General features: G+C 45.3%; 1 protein-coding gene across 2 annotated transcripts in view; it reads right to left on the minus strand.

The window, feature by feature from the left end:
• Positions 1-714: 714 nt before the first annotated feature.
• The window catches only part of nf2a (NF2, moesin-ezrin-radixin like (MERLIN) tumor suppressor a), a 28,197-nt gene continuing 11,111 nt past the window's right edge, over positions 715-17,800 (minus strand). Inside the window, exons 7-16 of one of the 2 annotated variants that reach the window (XM_030359005.1) lie at positions 16,784-16,859; positions 16,074-16,208; positions 15,877-15,951; positions 15,364-15,477; positions 13,420-13,554; positions 12,511-12,728; positions 11,019-11,124; positions 9,329-9,543; positions 6,273-6,432; positions 715-2,498 (exon numbers count right to left, since the gene is read on the minus strand). In XM_030359005.1, coding sequence (XP_030214865.1) covers positions 2,448-2,498; positions 6,273-6,432; positions 9,329-9,543; positions 11,019-11,124; positions 12,511-12,728; positions 13,420-13,554; positions 15,364-15,477; positions 15,877-15,951; positions 16,074-16,208; positions 16,784-16,859 — 1,285 coding nt within the window. In that variant the 3' untranslated portion in view covers positions 715-2,447. The remainder of the gene's footprint in view (positions 2,499-6,272; positions 6,433-9,328; positions 9,544-11,018; positions 11,125-12,510; positions 12,729-13,419; positions 13,555-15,363; positions 15,478-15,876; positions 15,952-16,073; positions 16,209-16,783; positions 16,860-17,800) is intronic. The other variant, XM_030359006.1, reaches the window with a different exon arrangement.

Here is a 17,800-nt window from a genome sequence, read left to right on the forward strand (position 1 = left end):
ACACACACACACACACACACACACACACACACACACACACACACACACACACACACACACACACACACACCCTTTAGGAGAGCGGTGAGACATCTCTCCCCCCATCCACCTCCTGCTCTGTGTTTCTCCCCCAGGACGACAAAGGTGAGGCAGACGGGAGACGGGGTGTGTGACGTCTCCGCAGCCCCTGCCGAGACCTGGGGGGGGGGGGGTGACTCCTGGAGATGCCCCCCCCGCCTGTCACCGTGGTGACAGGCCGGTGCAAGACCTCCAGCCGTGCTCCACCTCCGTCCGCAAGTGACGGTGCCATTGATCCCGGACCCTGACTGCGAGCGGCCGGGAGCCGTCAATCTCAGGGACCCGACAACCGGGATAAGCCCCCCCCCCCCCCCCCCCCCCCTCACCCGTCTCTGGGGAGCTGGGGTGAGACACACAAAGGGCCCCCGGTGACGCATGCGGAGCCACACACACACACACACACACACAAAGACCATGACACTCCAGTAGATGTGTGTGTGATCTAAGACAAGTTGGTGGTAATGGTGGAGGCGTAATGCAACACTTGGTTCATTCCAGAGGTGTAATTGAATATCTTTAAAGGCCAGGAGACTCCGTTTACTAGTTGGTATGAAGGACGTCTGAGGAGGAGACCTTACAGAACCACTCCTTAACCTTGTATCTGGAGAAACGTCGGTTGAGAGGAAGGTATAGAAATAGAATAGAAGAATAAGACATTTATTTGATCCTCGCGCACAAAAAAATACATTTCTGTAATATATTTTCTCTGTAGAAGTTGTTCATAGAAAAAATATATAATTTATCCCAGAGTAAACCAAAAAATATGTATTAATATATTGCTTACTATGCTTGTTTAGCGAAGGCAGGAATGAAGTACATTTTCCCAACACATTAAGTATAATACAAGAATCATACATAGTTCACATACAAAAAAAAAAGAAAAAAAGATTGATCCAACATGTAACATTAGGTCAAAATAGATACAAACCCGAGCAAGTGGATATTTCCAAAATTAACCATTGTGATCCCTATTGAGAATGGGCCACAGTCAATACAGGCCTCTCCATCATGCAGTTCCAATTTCTGTCAGGTTCTTTCCAAGCAGACCATAGTGCACTTGTACTTCAGCTCAGAGTACCCTATTCTGAGATAATGGCTAGCAACCGCTAACCACGTAGCATGATATATGGAAACAACAAGTACAGATAAAGGCCTCATGTCGTGGTAACATGGGCTCAATTTAATCACAAAAACACAGAAAGAGCGCATCCTTGAGGGAGAAACGTGTACACAGGAGCACAGCCTAAATAAACACTTGTTGGGAACCAAGAAATAACCTTCTTCACCGTTAAAGAAACGGGTTGTTCATAATCTGCATGAACCCCAAAGTTGAAAGATTTTACTCAAATATAAAAAACATAAGTTGGTCAGTTGCAGTAAGAAATAGATTATGAAAAATATAGCTTCCACGGCTTAAAGTAAACATTGAATACGTTTGTATAGATTTGTGTACTCGTTTAAAGATTAAAAAAGCAAATGTTATGTAGCGGTTTATATGTCTGATAATCTTGATCATATGCTAATGCCCGGATAATGCATCATGATACTAAAATACAAAACCCTGATGAATTATCCGGATAAATTTTGTTCTGTAGTGAAGCATGCTCTTCATACCCAGAGAACAGGTCCAGAGAGTCGTGCACGGTTCGCAATGGTGTAGGATAAAAAATAAGATGCATCTTTAGTCTTTTAGCTTAACACAAATCGTCAACGTTTATAAAGTTCTGAGATGAAGGGGGTATGTTCAAGACCTGTAGTGCACAAATTATGCAGAGTATAATACACATTATGCAGTAAAAAGGCAGATATTCTATTCATCAATTTCAATTTGATATAGAACAATTATTGTATTGCATGTATGTATGTATGTATTCAGCCAAATCCGTGGACCCTATTTGACTTCAAGTAGACATTGATATGTACTTCTCAAAATGACTTTTCAAATTCCCAGAATTCATCAAGTTATTCAGACTCCAGTAGGAACATTTGGAACTGAATATTGTTATGAGGTGACCTTGAAAGTTCAAACAGTATAATTTGCTCAAATGTTCAGCAAAAATAACTAATAACATTGTCAGATATTTTTTTGCTTTTCAACTTCCAGAATGAAAAAATGTGTTTCTTAGTAAAGAAACGGATCCACAGAGTGTCAAAAAGACGAAAATATGGAACCTTGCTCTGCGAGTTCTCTGCTTCTGTCCATGATCCACAGAGTTAATTAAGGAGGTGGCCGGTGCATGGTAACCATGGCGATTTCCAGGAGGCTGTGAGTGAGGTCATGGAGCGCGGCAAATCACTTGCACGCACCAGGAATGTAGACGCCAAAAAGTTCCAAGGCACATTTCCATTTAAAAAGCAGTGCGTGTGTGTTAAAGTTCTTCGAAGAAGGCCACTCTGGATTTGGTGCTCTGCAGTGTTAGCTGCAAGAAACACAAAAAAAAGAAGCAAAAACACATTGAGCTTTAAATACAAAAATAAACGTATGATGATCCAGACCACAACACAAACGTTACTGGGATCGCTGCTTCGGGAATCACACATCTCCCTTCTTGAATTGCAAGTATTCTTCAATATGGATTATGTGGTTCTTTATGTAGTATAAATTATTATTGATGAAATAAAAATGTAAAGATTGAATGATTTCATGAAAAAACAAAAGGGGAATATTGAACACAAAGAGAGAGATCGATCTCTCCCTGCCTCCAACAATATCTGTATTGACAAAGCTTCAACGGCCATTCCAAGAGCATGATTGAATGCAGCAAAAAGGTGAGCAGGGTCTCTCTAATCCTTAAAAACACCTTAAAAAGTGCAGTTCGTTTCTACGCCCCACTTCAGACCATGCTCGAGGGGGTACGAGTCCTGAAACCAACATCAACAACTTTTCTCCTTAATAGCGTTTATCCTCTCCAGTGACTTTATTCCATTTCCTGGTCAACTACAGCTACCTGACAGCTGGGGGTTGTAGGTAATTTGTAGATCCAGGTTATTCAAACGTTTAAGGCCTTTCTCAAAAAATGTCCCCTGGTTTTAGAAGAGGCCAAATAGAACCCAAGCTACTCTCGCCATTACCAGCCTTCACCATTTATTTCTAATTGTGTCCGTTCGTATTGTTTGTTCAGATTCAGTCAGAGGGGTTTGGAGCGCTCTCCAAGACCCAATCCCTGGTGTTTGTATGAGATGTTTAGGCTTTAGACAGATCACCCTCCACTGTGAAGACCATCCGACAGGACAGAGCCTTGTCCAGATCAATGCACTTAATTGTTGCCCCACGCAGCTTGAGTGAAGCGTCGGTGGTCTGCTGCAGACAGCCGCCTGTCCTTTTAGACGGACAGCTCATTTCCGCTTCCTCTAGCTCTTTCAGCACTGAATGAAGCAAGCACAACCTTTTACAATTTGGCAGGGCGGTTTTCTTCCAGCCTCACATTTGTTTCCAGGTGAGCGAATTGGTGACAGATGAGTCTGATGAAGGTCTTGGACCAAAACGTTTCTACAAAGTAAAGCTGCGGCAATGTTAGTTGCTGAGTGTGGGACTTTTCTTCATATTGAACATGCACTTCTGAACTGGCAACGGCACTACCGGTTTGGATGTGCGAGTCCTTACAATTCAAATGATGTGAGGGAATTATAAGTAACTTTGAAGAGCATACATTAGACTGATTCCACCAGGAATCCTGGGGACTACTGTAGAGTTTTTAGATGGTGATGTTTGGGTAACTCACTGTACACAACGTGTCTGAAAGAGACTACAGTGTTCAACTCTGTGTTCTTTAAATATAACTTTAGTTTGGGACAGCTGTCATTGGAATGTGTGTAATAAGGTGCACACAGGGAGAAATGTGAGATACACGGTTGTGTGTTGAAATTTGCAAAGTACAAAAGGGGCTAATTTACATTTGGAAAAAGAATGTTGTTCGAGCTGTGTCCATGCAAGTAAGCACGCTTCATGGGAGGCCCAGCAGATGCTGGGCCTCAAATATATAAATATATAATAAAATAAATTAAAACAAAGCCTAAATGCCATTAGAGACGAGGGTTACAGGATGACAGTAGGGTTACGCTATCAGGGAATTATAAGTAACTTTGAAGAGCATATATTAGACTGATTCCACCAGGAATCCTGGGGACTACTGTAGAGTTTTTAGATGGTGATGTTTGGGTAACTCACTGTACACAACGTGTCTGAAAGAGACTACAGTGTTCAACTCTGTGTTCTTTAAATATAACTTTAGTTTGGGACAGCTGTCATTGGAATGTGTGTAATAAGGTGCACACAGGGAGAAATGTGAGATACACGGTTGTGTGTTGAAATTTGCAAAGTACAAAAGGGGCTAATTTACATTTGGAAAAAGAATGTTGTTCGAGCTGTGTCCATGCAAGTAAGCACGCTTCATGGGAGGCCCAGCAGCCTGCCAGAAAACTTAAGTGAAATCCTACAGGGTTGAATAGGCCCCTGGCAAAAAGGCAGCTTCCTTTGTGCTCCGAACTCTGCAGTAATGCAGTCTGTAGGAAACGGCTAAACTCCTGTGCTGTTGGTGTCAGATACACAGAATTGGTTGTGGACAAAATGTTTCACTAAGCTATTGCGAGTGAGCTCATCCAACCAAGGTAGTAGTTGGAGCCTGCCGCGCCGGGGTCTGAATGTAGATGCATTGGGTCGTTAATCTTCCACAGTAGACTTAACTGGAGTGAAATCAACTGGCCTCCAGTGGATTCGGGCTGCCCAGATGGCTTAATGTCACATTTACACTCACCTTATTGAGCTGCCCGTGAGACCTGTGTCACCTGATTCTGTGTTTTCTTTTGCTTTACTTATGGCCCTTGAATTTAGAGCATACATTATACTCCTACTCAAAAAGTTTGGATTCCCAAGCAACTCCGCACTCCGTAGAATTGAGTACTTGGTGTTGCAGCACTCAGAAGTGCATTGATCTTATGCTTTGCCTGTTTTCTGCTTCACCCGTTAGTCGCTTTGGGTAACAGTGTCTGCAGACGCTGATTGCTTCTTTAAAACTGCCGTGCAGGTTTAAGGGGCTCATTCCTTCTCTCTCTCCCCAGTGGCTTTACTGTAGCCCCATTCTGTCTAGGCCTCCGGTTGCTGCAGAACCCCAGCACCCCCCCCAAGGCTTCTCTCCCCTCTGCCTAACCTCAAATCAATATTGGCTCCTTTAAAATTGTGCTAAAACACTGTCAGCTGATTCAAGAACCTGCAATCTGCACAACAACCACACACACGCAACCACACGCACACACACAGTTTCAGTTCAATTTGGAAGACTTTGAACACTGCTTGTTCACCACTGGAGCCTCATCCATCCAGATGACTAGTCGGCAAGCAGAATCAATTAGCACCCCCCCACCCTATATAATTAGCTTCTTCACAGTGAGAGGGGAGAAGAGGGAGGGAGGGCACCCTTTATTTAAGCATGCAATGCGCATAGACCAATTGCTTAAAATTGACTATGATACTTTTGACTGGTTTTAAAAATAAAACGATAAAAAATTGCTCTCTCAACTTTCTCAATCAGACCATCTATTGAATCCATTCATTAAAAGCGCTCAGCCGTGTATCCTCGCCCCGCTGCTGTGCGGTTGAATGAAACGGAAACCCTCCACTAGTGTGCACCGGCTGTCATCTCAGGCCTTTTCTTCCCTTGTAATTTTCTGCTTTATTTCAGATCATTGCTCCACTCCCAACATAATGAAGTGTGCGTCGTCGCCGCTGCGCCGTGTGTCCTGAGACCCAGAGGCTGACAGAGGACGCCACCGTCTTGCATTCCAAAACAACCGCCTCACCCATGGTACGTTGTGGTCTGCTCTCTCCCAGATGCGCCATTTACAGGTCATCGCATAATGGTTCATTAACCACACACACACACACAACTACAAAGAGTGTCTGTGAGGATGGTGATGAGGATGATGATGGTGAGGCTTGGATGTGGAAAAAGAGATCCATGAAACAAAACATGTACTTTGGAGGTATCAGTATTATCGATTTTTATATTATATATATTCTATTGATGTTTGTGTGTTTATACACATGGGCTTCACTTATCTGGGAAGAGACATGGGATGATGCAAGCGGGTAGAGGCTATGGTGTGCCGCCAGCTCATGATTGCACGAATACAGACTCTTTCGTTGTGTTTGTGTGCATGTGCGTGTGCTTGCACGTGCATGTGTATGCCATGCTCACCTTTTTGAAGTTGCTGTGCTTGCTGGTTCCCTGTTCTGTGTTCTGGTTGTGAAGGATGTCCAATGGCGTCTCGCGCTCTTTCAGCTTTAGACTCTCGATCTCGGTCTTCAACTCGTTCAGCTGCTCCTGCAGGTGCTTGCTCTTCTCCATGTACTCCACCCTAAGCACGCACACACACACACACACACACACACACACACACACACACACACACACACACACACGTAAGTGTTGATAAATATATAAATATATAATAAAATAAATTAAAACAAAGCCTAAATGCCATTAGAGACGAGGGTTACAGGATGACAATAGGGTTACGCTATCAAATTCCAACATCCTGAATGCTGACATTAAAGTCTCTGGTCTCTAGTTGATTGGTTGGCCATCAGCTCCTGTATAGCGATTAATCATCAAAAGGTTCTGTAGGAAGGTTTTTAACAGCCATAATTTGAGAGTCATCCGGTGCAAAAGGCTTAGCAAACCGTTAGATTTGCAGAAATACACTCAGAAATTGAGAAAGCCACGTCGTTCCACGGCTTTACCGTGGCTAAATAAGGCTATTCACCAACTAATGAAGAAAAGGGATCTTGCACTTTAACATTCATTGGTAACCAGAAATAATTCAGACACACTTATTTTCAAAGGTTTAAGAAATAAGATAACAAAAGAGTTGCGTATGGCAAAAACCTGTTACTTTATGCAACTAATTGCTGACTCAAAAGGGAAAAGCACAGCACTCTGGAAACATCTAAATACTTTGACTAATTGTGCATCAAATATGAAACGATCTAATGTGGAATTGAATATAAATGGAACAGTTAGTAATGATGCATTGGAAATTGCTAATGAATTTAATACATTTTTCACTAAATCAGTTGAGGAAATGGCAACTAACTTCCGACCAATTGAGTTTGATGATATACAGAGAGATCTCTCGACTTCTTTTCATATTAAAAGAGGTAAATCAAAGCGAGATTGGTAAAGTTATAATGGAGTTACGGCAATGTAAGGCTAAGGATTATTTTGGATTGGATGCTTTAATTATTAAATAACAGTTCTGTTGTTCAAGTGCCAGTGACTCATGTTGTCCACTGCTCCATCAGAAGTAATGAATTTTCTGTGCCCTGGGAAAAAGCAATTATTCTAACTCCTCTTCAGTCCTGGTTCTCCTCCTGGTTCACCTGAGCTGGTATCTAATTATAAGCCGATTTCTATCTTACCTGCATTCTCAAAAGTTCTTGAGAAAAAAGTTGCTAAACAACTTGTTGACTACTTAAAAAAATAAAACATCTACTGCACCCAAGACAATTTGGGTTCAGAGCAAGGTACTCAACAGAGTTGGAAAACCGCTACCTCACAGAAACTATAAAACAGTTATTAGATTAGGGGAATGTAGTGGTGGCAGTATCCTTGGATTTGAAAAAAACTTTGATACTGTTAACCATGAAATTCTCCTCAATAAACTCAAAACATTTAATTTCTCAGATGAGGCAATTGCTTGGTTCCGTTCATCTTATGATGATTTACCAGACAGTTGTAAAAAGCCAGATGCCAAATGTATGCAGACGACACCGTGGTATTTGTGAATTTCTGTCTGCAAAAACGACTCAATTGGCAGACAAAACTGTCAGAAGAGATGTCTGGTGGCTCATAAACAATCATTATTAAAAGACAGTGTCGATGTGCTTTTCAATTAAAAGAAAAGCCAACGAAAATTCAAGAGTAAAGATTGATGAGAGATAGATCAAGCAGATGAGTTCAAATTTTTAGGTGTTAATTTAGATTCTTTAAATTTGACATGTTAAGAAGCTATGCAAGACTGTCATCACCAACTTAAATTGCTTTTGCCTAATAAGACTATATATACCTCTTAAAGCAGCACAACAATTTATTCATGCCATGATATTTTCCCATTTGTCATATTGTATAACCGTTTGGGGTCAAGCCAACCAAAACAAAAAATGACACCATAAAATCATTATACTAACAGGCACTTAAAAAGTTTAAATAATGGATCAGAAACCTACTAGATGGCATCATTGCCAAATTTTAAAGAAACAAATTTAAAAAAAAACCCAGTAGAATTAGAACTAGGGGTGCAAGGAGTGGAAATTGTAGAACAGCGAAACGCAAAACCACATTCGGACAATCATCCTTTGTAGCAAAAGGCACTAAACTTTGGAATAAATTACCATCAGAAATTAAAGGGGACATATCATACCACCAGGTGTGAATGTGATTAGCCATTACAAGCCGTATTAAAAATGTGCAGCATTGTGACACATAAGTGTGACTGATAGATGAGGAACGTTTGCTACAGTCCACTGGGTAGGCTGTGATGTCAAAATGCTGCACATTTTCATACTTGCTTGTAATGGCTGATCACACTCACACCTGGAGGTATGATATGTCCCCTTTAAAACATTGACAGAGCTCAAGGTTTTTAACACACAAGTAAAACAATGGTTGAAGCTGAATTAACCCTGTCAACATTGACCCGCACGCACACACTCGCGCAAACACACATGCACGCACACACATCATTGTCCTTGTTTTTGTCTTTATGTCTCCTGTATATTATGTCTTCTGTATTTTTATTTGTGTGTTACTTTTAGTAAAGGCCTAACCAGGGACAGGGGTTACAAATTTGTCTTGACTAGAAACCTGCTCAACAAACTTCTAAATAAAAAATAAAATAGCTAAGAGTGAGTGAAATGCACAGTAAAAATGTGAAAAAATGAAACTACTTTTTTGACAGCTCCTGCTGTCAAAGACCATCTGACCAATCAGATGGTCTATCTTCCCTTGTGGGATTGGAGTTCCATGTCGCCAGTCAATCACATTTGCGCACACAGCGTTACGTAGGAAGGAATGAAGCACGGGAGGAAGGGAGGGAGCAGAGAAGGAGGGTGCATTTATTCTGCGGCTCTCTCTCCTTCAACTCTCAAATCTTAATTACACACGATGAATAACAGGAGTGAAACTGAATGGACCAGACTAACAGGCCCCAAAGGGGGGGGGGGGGGGGGGGGGGGTGTCGGGGGCAGACTCACTTCTCCTTCTCAATCTCCATGGAGAGGCGCTTCATGTCGGTGTCCTTGAAGTCAAAGCTGAGGTTCTCCCGGCTGAAGCTCAGGTCCTGAGGCATCAGGTCTGCAAGGGGAGGCTGGGGCTGGGGGGCGCTCAGGACCGCAGGCCTGACGCCAGCCACCGGAGGCTGGGGCTGGGGGGCGCTCAGGACCGCAGGCCTGCCGTCAGCCACTGGAGGCTGGGGGTGATAGCAATCAGAAGGAGAGGACAGGCGTAAAAGGAATATTTATACTGGGGGATAGGAGGCGGTAGTGTGAAGTGAAAGGGCAGGAGAATTTGAGAATGTGTGTCTTTGTGTCTGTGTCAGTCTCTGTACGTTTCCGTGTGTGTGGATGTGCACGTTTGGTCGCACGGTGGTTGAGATGGGGTAAGTGTGTTCAAGATAACACATAAGATGGGGAGGAAGGTCAAGACTAGAAGTCGATTGCATACAAACACCATGGGGGCTGGGATGGTGGAAAATGGGCTGTAATGGGGGGCCAGGGAACCAGACGGCTCACACCAGCATTTCAGGGAACTAGTTCCACTAGCGAAACTTGAGGGTTATGCGTCAGGTGCAGTGCAGGTGACCCCCAGATAGGAAGCAGGCCTGGTACAACGTACGGATGAAAATACAACCGTCACAGTCCAGCACTGAGTATTATCAGAGCCGTTTGACCAGGGCCAACATTAAGCACTACAGAGTGATTGCAGCAGGTGTGTTAGAGACGGTGCCGTCTATAAGTTGTACCGACAGCCTGTTCCATCCACCCGTACGTGTGTGTTTCTGTGTGCACCTCAAGAGCGTGTGAGCAGGGTTGTCCATTCATAGCTGCGCGTGGGTTTTGTCTGCGTGGGTTTTGTGTGAGTTGAGGTTTTGTATGTGTGGGCGGATACCGCGAAGGTGACTGCATGTGAATTCTTTCGTTTCGGACGGGGAAGGAAGGCTACATCCGTGAGCCGTGTGGGTCTTTGGGTCTATTGTGTTTAAAGGGGACTTCTTATGCTTTTCGACTTTTAAGACCTATAAACGTTGTTATAATGATTGATAGTCATGTTTAACCATATACAAAAAACGATGTAGATTTTCGGGAAACTCTTCCTCTCATCTGGGCGCTTTCAGCATTCTCTGTCAACGCTCGGTTTCGTCCTTCTCCACCCCCTCGCCCCCCTTCTGCCAACCCAACTCCGTTGTGATTGGTTACCTTCCTTGAAGCGCGCGCGCGGGCAGATTTGACCAGGCATATGGGGGCGCGGCAGGAGTGCCTCTACGTAGATGATTTCCCGGAAATGTGAACAAGTGAATGCAAACGTTTGTTTAGCGCTCTGCACAGCCACCCTAGACTGTCAGCAGGGAACACGTCGAAATGCATGTACGTCATTATTTGACACTTTAGTATGGTTAAACATGACTATCAATCATTATAACAACGTTTATAGGTCATAAAAGTCGAAAAAGCATAATAGGTCCCCTTTAAGTTAAGACTGGGCAAGCATAGACACAAAGAGAAGGAGAGCAAAAGAGCCACAGCATGAGAGAAAGACAAAGGGAAGAGGAGGAAAGGGAGCGAGAGAGAGCGGGAGTGAGAGACAGAGAGAGATGGAGAGAGCGACAGAGTGATAGAGAAGAGACAGAGAGAGAGACAGAGACAGAGAGTGAGGGAAGGCTGTTACCGGGCCAACCGCCTGGCTGGTGATCTCCAGCAGCTTGTTCTTGGCCCTGCGCTCAGACTCCCTGGCCTCCTGTAGGTCCTGTTTCAGCTGCTCCGCCTCCTTCGCTCTGGATAAGGAGCCATGCATTAGAGTGGATGTCACAATACATACATATACTAGATGTCACACACACACACACACAACCACACACACACTAGCGTTACAGTTGATATAACACACAAAAAAAAAGACACACTAACATTAGAGGATATAACACACACAAACTAGCGTTACTGTGGATATCACACACACTAGCGTTAGTGGATCCCACACACATACACACACACACACACACTACAGTGGACATCACACACACGAGTAACAGTGGATATCAAATACACAAACAAATCTGCAGGCCTGAGCTAACATTTAAAAGGCACACATTTACCAGTAGAGCGGAACCATGCAAATGGATCCACAATAAGCAGCGCTTGGGTTCTCACTGAGGGGAGCGTATTATTGAAGATAAATGTGGTGCCCCCAAACAGTACCGCCACACACACACACACACACACACACACACACACACACACACACACACACACACACACACACACACACACACACACACACACACACACACACACACACACACACACACACACACACACACACGGATGTTCTGCCATGCATAATACATTTGACTAATGCCTGTATTAGTCGAAACTTTTGAGCTCCTAATTGTCTGGTTTAGGAGTTTTGCTGTGGGAGTTTGGCTGTGTGCAGTGATGGCTCTGGGGGGAATCTGTTCTCCATTAGCATGCAGAGTACCTCTGCTGGATGCTGTTCTGATGGCCAAAACACTCGCCGTCCGTAAGCTACTGGTTTTGGGAAGCTGTTAATGGAAACCGTTTGAGATGAGTGGCTAATAAATTGCAGCGAGGCGTTGAAAAGCAGCATCTGTGGAACATGGTCACTTCAGAGGTGTGTTTGTGTGTGTGTAGAGGGTGCTAATTAGATCTCATCCGCTATTAGATCCGAAACTGATCTGCCAGTACCGGTGCACGATCACGATAAAAAAAAAAAAGCAGTGGAGTGTTCTATGTGATACAAAATACAATAGAAATGGGGGATATACACCTGCGATGTATATAAGCGGTGTGTGATTCTAAACTTAGTGTGAGGGAGGTCATATGAGGTTGAAGGTCATATGAGGTTGAAGGTCAGGTTAGTTAGGAGCAATGGGAGGTTGGAGTGTGAAGCTTGTCTGAATTTATCCAAGCACCCGGGTGGGAGCAACAGAAGGCCAGGGAGCAACATCTTGAACCATACCACAGCAGCACCTGAGGCGCGCACACACACACACACACACACACACACACACACACACACACACACACACACACACACACACACACACACACACACACACACACACACACACACACACACACACACACACACGCACGCACGCCGCCCCCCCCCCCCCCCCCCCCCACTCTCCTTTCCCCACCTTCTCTCCGACTCCTCTGCCATTTTGAGGGCGAGCATCTCGGCCTCCAGCATCTTCTGCTCCATGGCGCGGCGCTCCTCCTGGCCGCGCAGCGCCCTCACCTTGATGCGCTGCGTCTCCAGCCCGGCCTCCGCCGCCTTCTGAGCCAGCAGCTGGGCCTCCTCCTCAGCGATCTGGGCCTTCTCCGCCAGCAGGTCCGCCGTCTGCTCCGAACGCATCTGAGGACCCCGGGGGAGAGCCGGGGCACAGGGGGAGAGAGGGGGGGGGGGGAGAGAGAGAGGGGGAGGACAGCCACGTGACGCGGAGGAGGGTTGGGGGAGAGAGAGAGAGAGGGAGAGAAGTGTGAGGAGAGGGAGCCCCGAGGAGGGAGAGCCAGTACAGAGGTTGGGTGGTTGGGGGGGGTTGCAGAAGAATGTTAAGCCCGGAAAACCCTGGCGGCACAGCGCCGCGGCGTGTCTGTGACGCCCGTCAAGTGCCGCCTCGAGCACCAACAGGAAGCGTCGCGCTGCAGCTTCCTGTGCAACGGGAGGGCCAAGGCATGCAGACTTGTCAACTTTTTCAGCTTTAAGGAAATGCTCTTTTTTCAGGGGCGGTGACGCTGGGCAATAGGCCATTGGAGGCCGTTAAGGGTCACGGGGGCGGCGCGCCGACGAGTGCTGCCGCGCGCCTAGCCCTCGCCGGTGTTGGGGTTGTGCATTGAAAATAATAGGGGCGGGGTTTTGATGCTCGCCGTTCGCCGGCGGTGTATTTTAGGCTTTACGGAGAAGGCAGAGGAAGGGTTTTGGGGTGTGGCATAAGGAGGAATAAAATAATGAATATGTTGTGGTGGTGGTGGTGGTGGGAGGGGGGGGGGGGGGGACATGATAATTCTAGCTGATGGGGGAAGAGAGAGCGCTGATGTTCTCTCACCAAGGCCTCGTTGGCCATGTCGGCCTCCTCCTTGAGCTGCCTCAGCCGTCTCTCCAGGTCGTCGCGGGCGCGCTCCGCCTCCTCCCGGAGATGCTTCTCCCGCTGCTTCTCCCGCTCCAGCCGCTGGCGCTCCAGCTGCCCCCCAGACGGAGAACACAAGAACACAGCATCTCAGTACAGGCGGCATGCCACTAAAATAAAAAATAAAACCACAGCCCGTGTGGTCGTTCAGCGCCTAGGCCCCTGGCTTTCTTTAGTTTGGAGTTCACCAAGGATGCCGTTCGCTTCCTGTTTTAGATTCATTACAGAGCGTGAATATCTCCCCAACGTCTTATCCGATTAACCTGTGATATCTTCTAACGTTACGATTGGATTCAGAGCACCTGTCGATGCCACCTGCTTGCATAAGCCGGTTACCGTAGTGGTGTGTAGATTGGTAGCAACGGTGAACAGGTTCCCCTGAAAAAAGGTTACTGGGCAGGACTGCCAATGCAATAATTGGCCAGGTTAACTGTCAGTCAGGCCCGTGGAGTCTATACTAGATGTTGCAAAGAGGTGAAATGGGAGCAAAGGGATATTAGCAGAGGATATTTAAAGATTAAGCATAAATGGATTTGAGTTATTTTAGCTTTATGACTGAGAAAAGGTAGAAACAGATGCCAGTGATCTTTTGGACATGAGATAAGGTTCCCGTTTGCACTCTTTAACAATCGATTTCATCAGCCCACACAACGATACCTCCCGCCATATATTGATTTATAGAGGATTGGATGGACAGAAGGTGAAAATAATGCCCTTTTTCCATTACACTTAACTGTCCTGGTCTGACTCAGTGTGGCAGCCCCCCAAGGACCGCCGCTTGAATGCGTGTCTCACACACACACACACACACACACACACACACACACACACACACACACACACACACACACACACACACACACACACACACACACACACACACACACACACACACACACACGCCTATATTGTTCCATAATTCTCTTGATTAATTTAAGAGACATTACACATATTTCGTTGTTTCACAGACGAAGAAGAAGATACACTATTTTCTCTGCGATGATGAATCGAGTTTGAAGTTTAATATTCCCCCATTTGTTGCTAGCTTATATCAATAGCTCATTGAGAAGACATGGTTCCCAGAGTGAAACATAATAGTGTGAAATATCATCCAATGTCCCGTCTTTAGACCAAGACTAATCTTTAAGAGATCTGGCCTATTTCAGCAACCCTTTTTAATAAGGCTATTATAGTGTTGTACAAGAACGAAAAAAAAATGACAACGCATCAAGCAAGAGAACTCAATAGTGTCTCAGACACAAGAACGCACAGTGATTGTATGTTTATAGGTCGATTATCCTATAAATTGAGGGAGAGCTTTGTGCTCCAAAGAGCACAAAGTCAGGGCTTGGGTTACCCCAGCCTGCTTGGAGGCAGGTCGGCCTGGCTTTGGCCCGACACCGGAGATGGTCCATCTCCAGCGTGGTCCGACACACCTCGCTGCGTATCATCTGGTAATAGAAACCTAATTCAGCGTGCCGTGGTTTGACTCAGAGCGGCCAAAAGTGCAACAATCCATGATAGTCTAAAATGTCAGCACACAACAGCAAAAGACCAACAGCAAGATTAAATAGACCGATCACCCAGCCGGTGGAAGAATCTCTATTGCCTAGAAGTGCACTATATATATTCTCCTCATCCTACACCACACACACACACACACACACACACACACACACACACACACACACACACACACACACACACACACACACACACACACACACACACACACACACACACACACACACACACACACACACACACACACAGGTTTGCTAAAACCTTTCACAATACAAGTTCAAATATAAGTAAAAAATTGGCCAATTCAACCGCTCTTCCTCATCCCTGTGGGATCCCAACCTGTTTACGGGCCCTCTCCTCCTTGGCCTGGGCCTTCATCTGCTGGACCTCCAGACAGTCCACCCGACGCCGGCGCACAAACAGGTCGTGGTTCCCAATGCACAGCTGCAGGATCTGACAGATGGGAGACCTCTCATTCATCAGTCATTCCATGGCCTCAGATACCCTGCACAGGATCTCAATGGACTCTTGATGGAGTCTTATAAATATCTAAGCCCTTTATTGAGGTTTAATGTTTAGAAAGCAGTGCAGTGATGGTAGCCTTCATTTCTATAGCACAGGTCATGCATATAAATGATGCGGCAGGTGGCTGTACATCAGCGTACATGCAGTGCAGTCAAACAACATCGGCAGCATTGGCCCTGACCTACCCTACACTGATATGAAAGACACAACGGTGCTCCTCCAATACAATGTATAATAAAAAATAAACCCACGTTTAAAATTCACAATATACCAGAGAGATATCTATCTATATCTCATATATAATGTATCCATAAAATATTCACTCACCAGCTTGTTGACCCGCAGCCTGGAGGAGTTGAATTTGAAAACGTTGGTTTTCTTATACAGCGGTTTGATGGCGAACTAAAAGTGAAAGGAAAAACATTCATTACAAACCTCTACATCATTGTGTGGCTTCAACGCTCACATTTGTAGTCCAAAGACATTGGAGGAAGGCCGGAGGGACATCGACGGCAGCAGCTCACCTCCTTCTCGCTGTAGGAGATGTTTCGGATCTCGTTCCAGGGGAACGAGCACTTGGGCGTGAGTCTGTTGTGGGGCTCGTAGATATGCAGGCCCAGGGCGTCCACCCCGAGCAGCAGATCTGTCCCCTTCTTATTCTATACCCCGGAGGCAAAGGAGTGTGAATTGGAAGCGTTTGCCACACACCTGTTAACATACTCTTAATGGATTTCTAAGGAGCCTAGCTGCAGGCCACAGGGGCGGTAGAACGGGGGCATTTTTTGGGCCATTTGTTAGTCTGAGTTGGTTTGAGCGACGCCAGCTGTGGGCTCGGCACACTGGGCTGTTGTTTACCAGAAAGCCGGTGACACAGGGGATTGATATTGTGGTATTTTTTTGTTGGTTTGCTGGAGAAAGTTGTTTTCTCGTACAACAAGAATCAATCACAGTCGGCGTATGGCCCTGCACTACTATTCAACAGGAACATAAATAATAAAATGGAAATCACCCCAAAAATAAAATGATACTAATTGTTCACCCTCCCTCGATAATTCAAACCATTCAAGAGTGACATCTTCAGTGCCAGTTGTATGAAGAAATAAATCATAAGGGGATAAATAAATCAATAATGGTTAAGAATGTAATGGAGTGTGGAACATGGTACAGCTATAATTTCATGTTCGAAATGACATATGGGCTTAGCCTGATGGGTAAGTGAAGGGCCTTGGCTCACCCGGATGAAAAAGTAATTGACTCCATACATGTCCAGGTCCTGGGCTATTTTTAAATACTCCATCTCAGCTTCATCCCTGGTTCAAAGAGAAAAATAAAGTCAGTGAGATGGAGGGTGTCAGAGGAGGGTAGCAGGAAGATCAGGGAGAGGTTTATATCCCGTTGACAGTGTGAGACAGACGTCTGGCACGCTTGATGTATATACTGACGTTGGAAACGGTGTCATATAGAGGCAGGGAGGCTGAACCCATCAGAGTGGCCAAAAGATACGTGCTCACACAAGCCCTGCCAGACAAATACAGCCGCAATTCTATTAACGGGATTTTGAGGTCATGCACCATAGGAGAGAGACTAATACATCCTGCTCGAACACTCTTAATACCTAGGGTGAAAATAACACACACACACACACACACACACACACACACACACACACACACACACACACACACACACACACACACACACACACACACACACACACACACACACACACACACACACACGACGTTGACATGCTCTTGAGTGCAAGCTTTATCGTCTACGATGCTGCCGTCAAAACATAAACAACAAGGGCATATGGTGGCTCAGAAAAAGAGACTAAGGGGGAATTTGACATCATAATAGGTTTATAAATGTATAAACAAGCTGCAAGTCAACAGTGGCTGTCAAACGTGTAATATATGTTATCTCTAAGCAATCTCAAATAACATTGCTAGAAATGGAGAAACAACATTTTTAGATGTCATTCACTTTGTCAACGGAACAAAGCCTGAGGCACGTTCTGAACAAACAAACAACCAGAAGCTACTTTTTTGCAAATGCTTCCAACGTTTCAACCTAACAACATGCACTGCAAATTGATCCATGTTGTAAATAACCCTAACTTCCCCTTCCATACCCCAACACCTCCCATGAGACAACAGGAGCCCACCGGCATCGTGCAGAACAGAGCCTACGTTCACTTTCTCTTTGTGTCACATCACCTCGACCCACCACAATGGAACAGTCAGCGCTC

This window comes from Gadus morhua, chromosome 6, assembly GCF_902167405.1.
Source record: "Gadus morhua chromosome 6, gadMor3.0, whole genome shotgun sequence".
NCBI classification, from domain to species: domain Eukaryota; kingdom Metazoa; phylum Chordata; class Actinopteri; order Gadiformes; family Gadidae; genus Gadus; species Gadus morhua.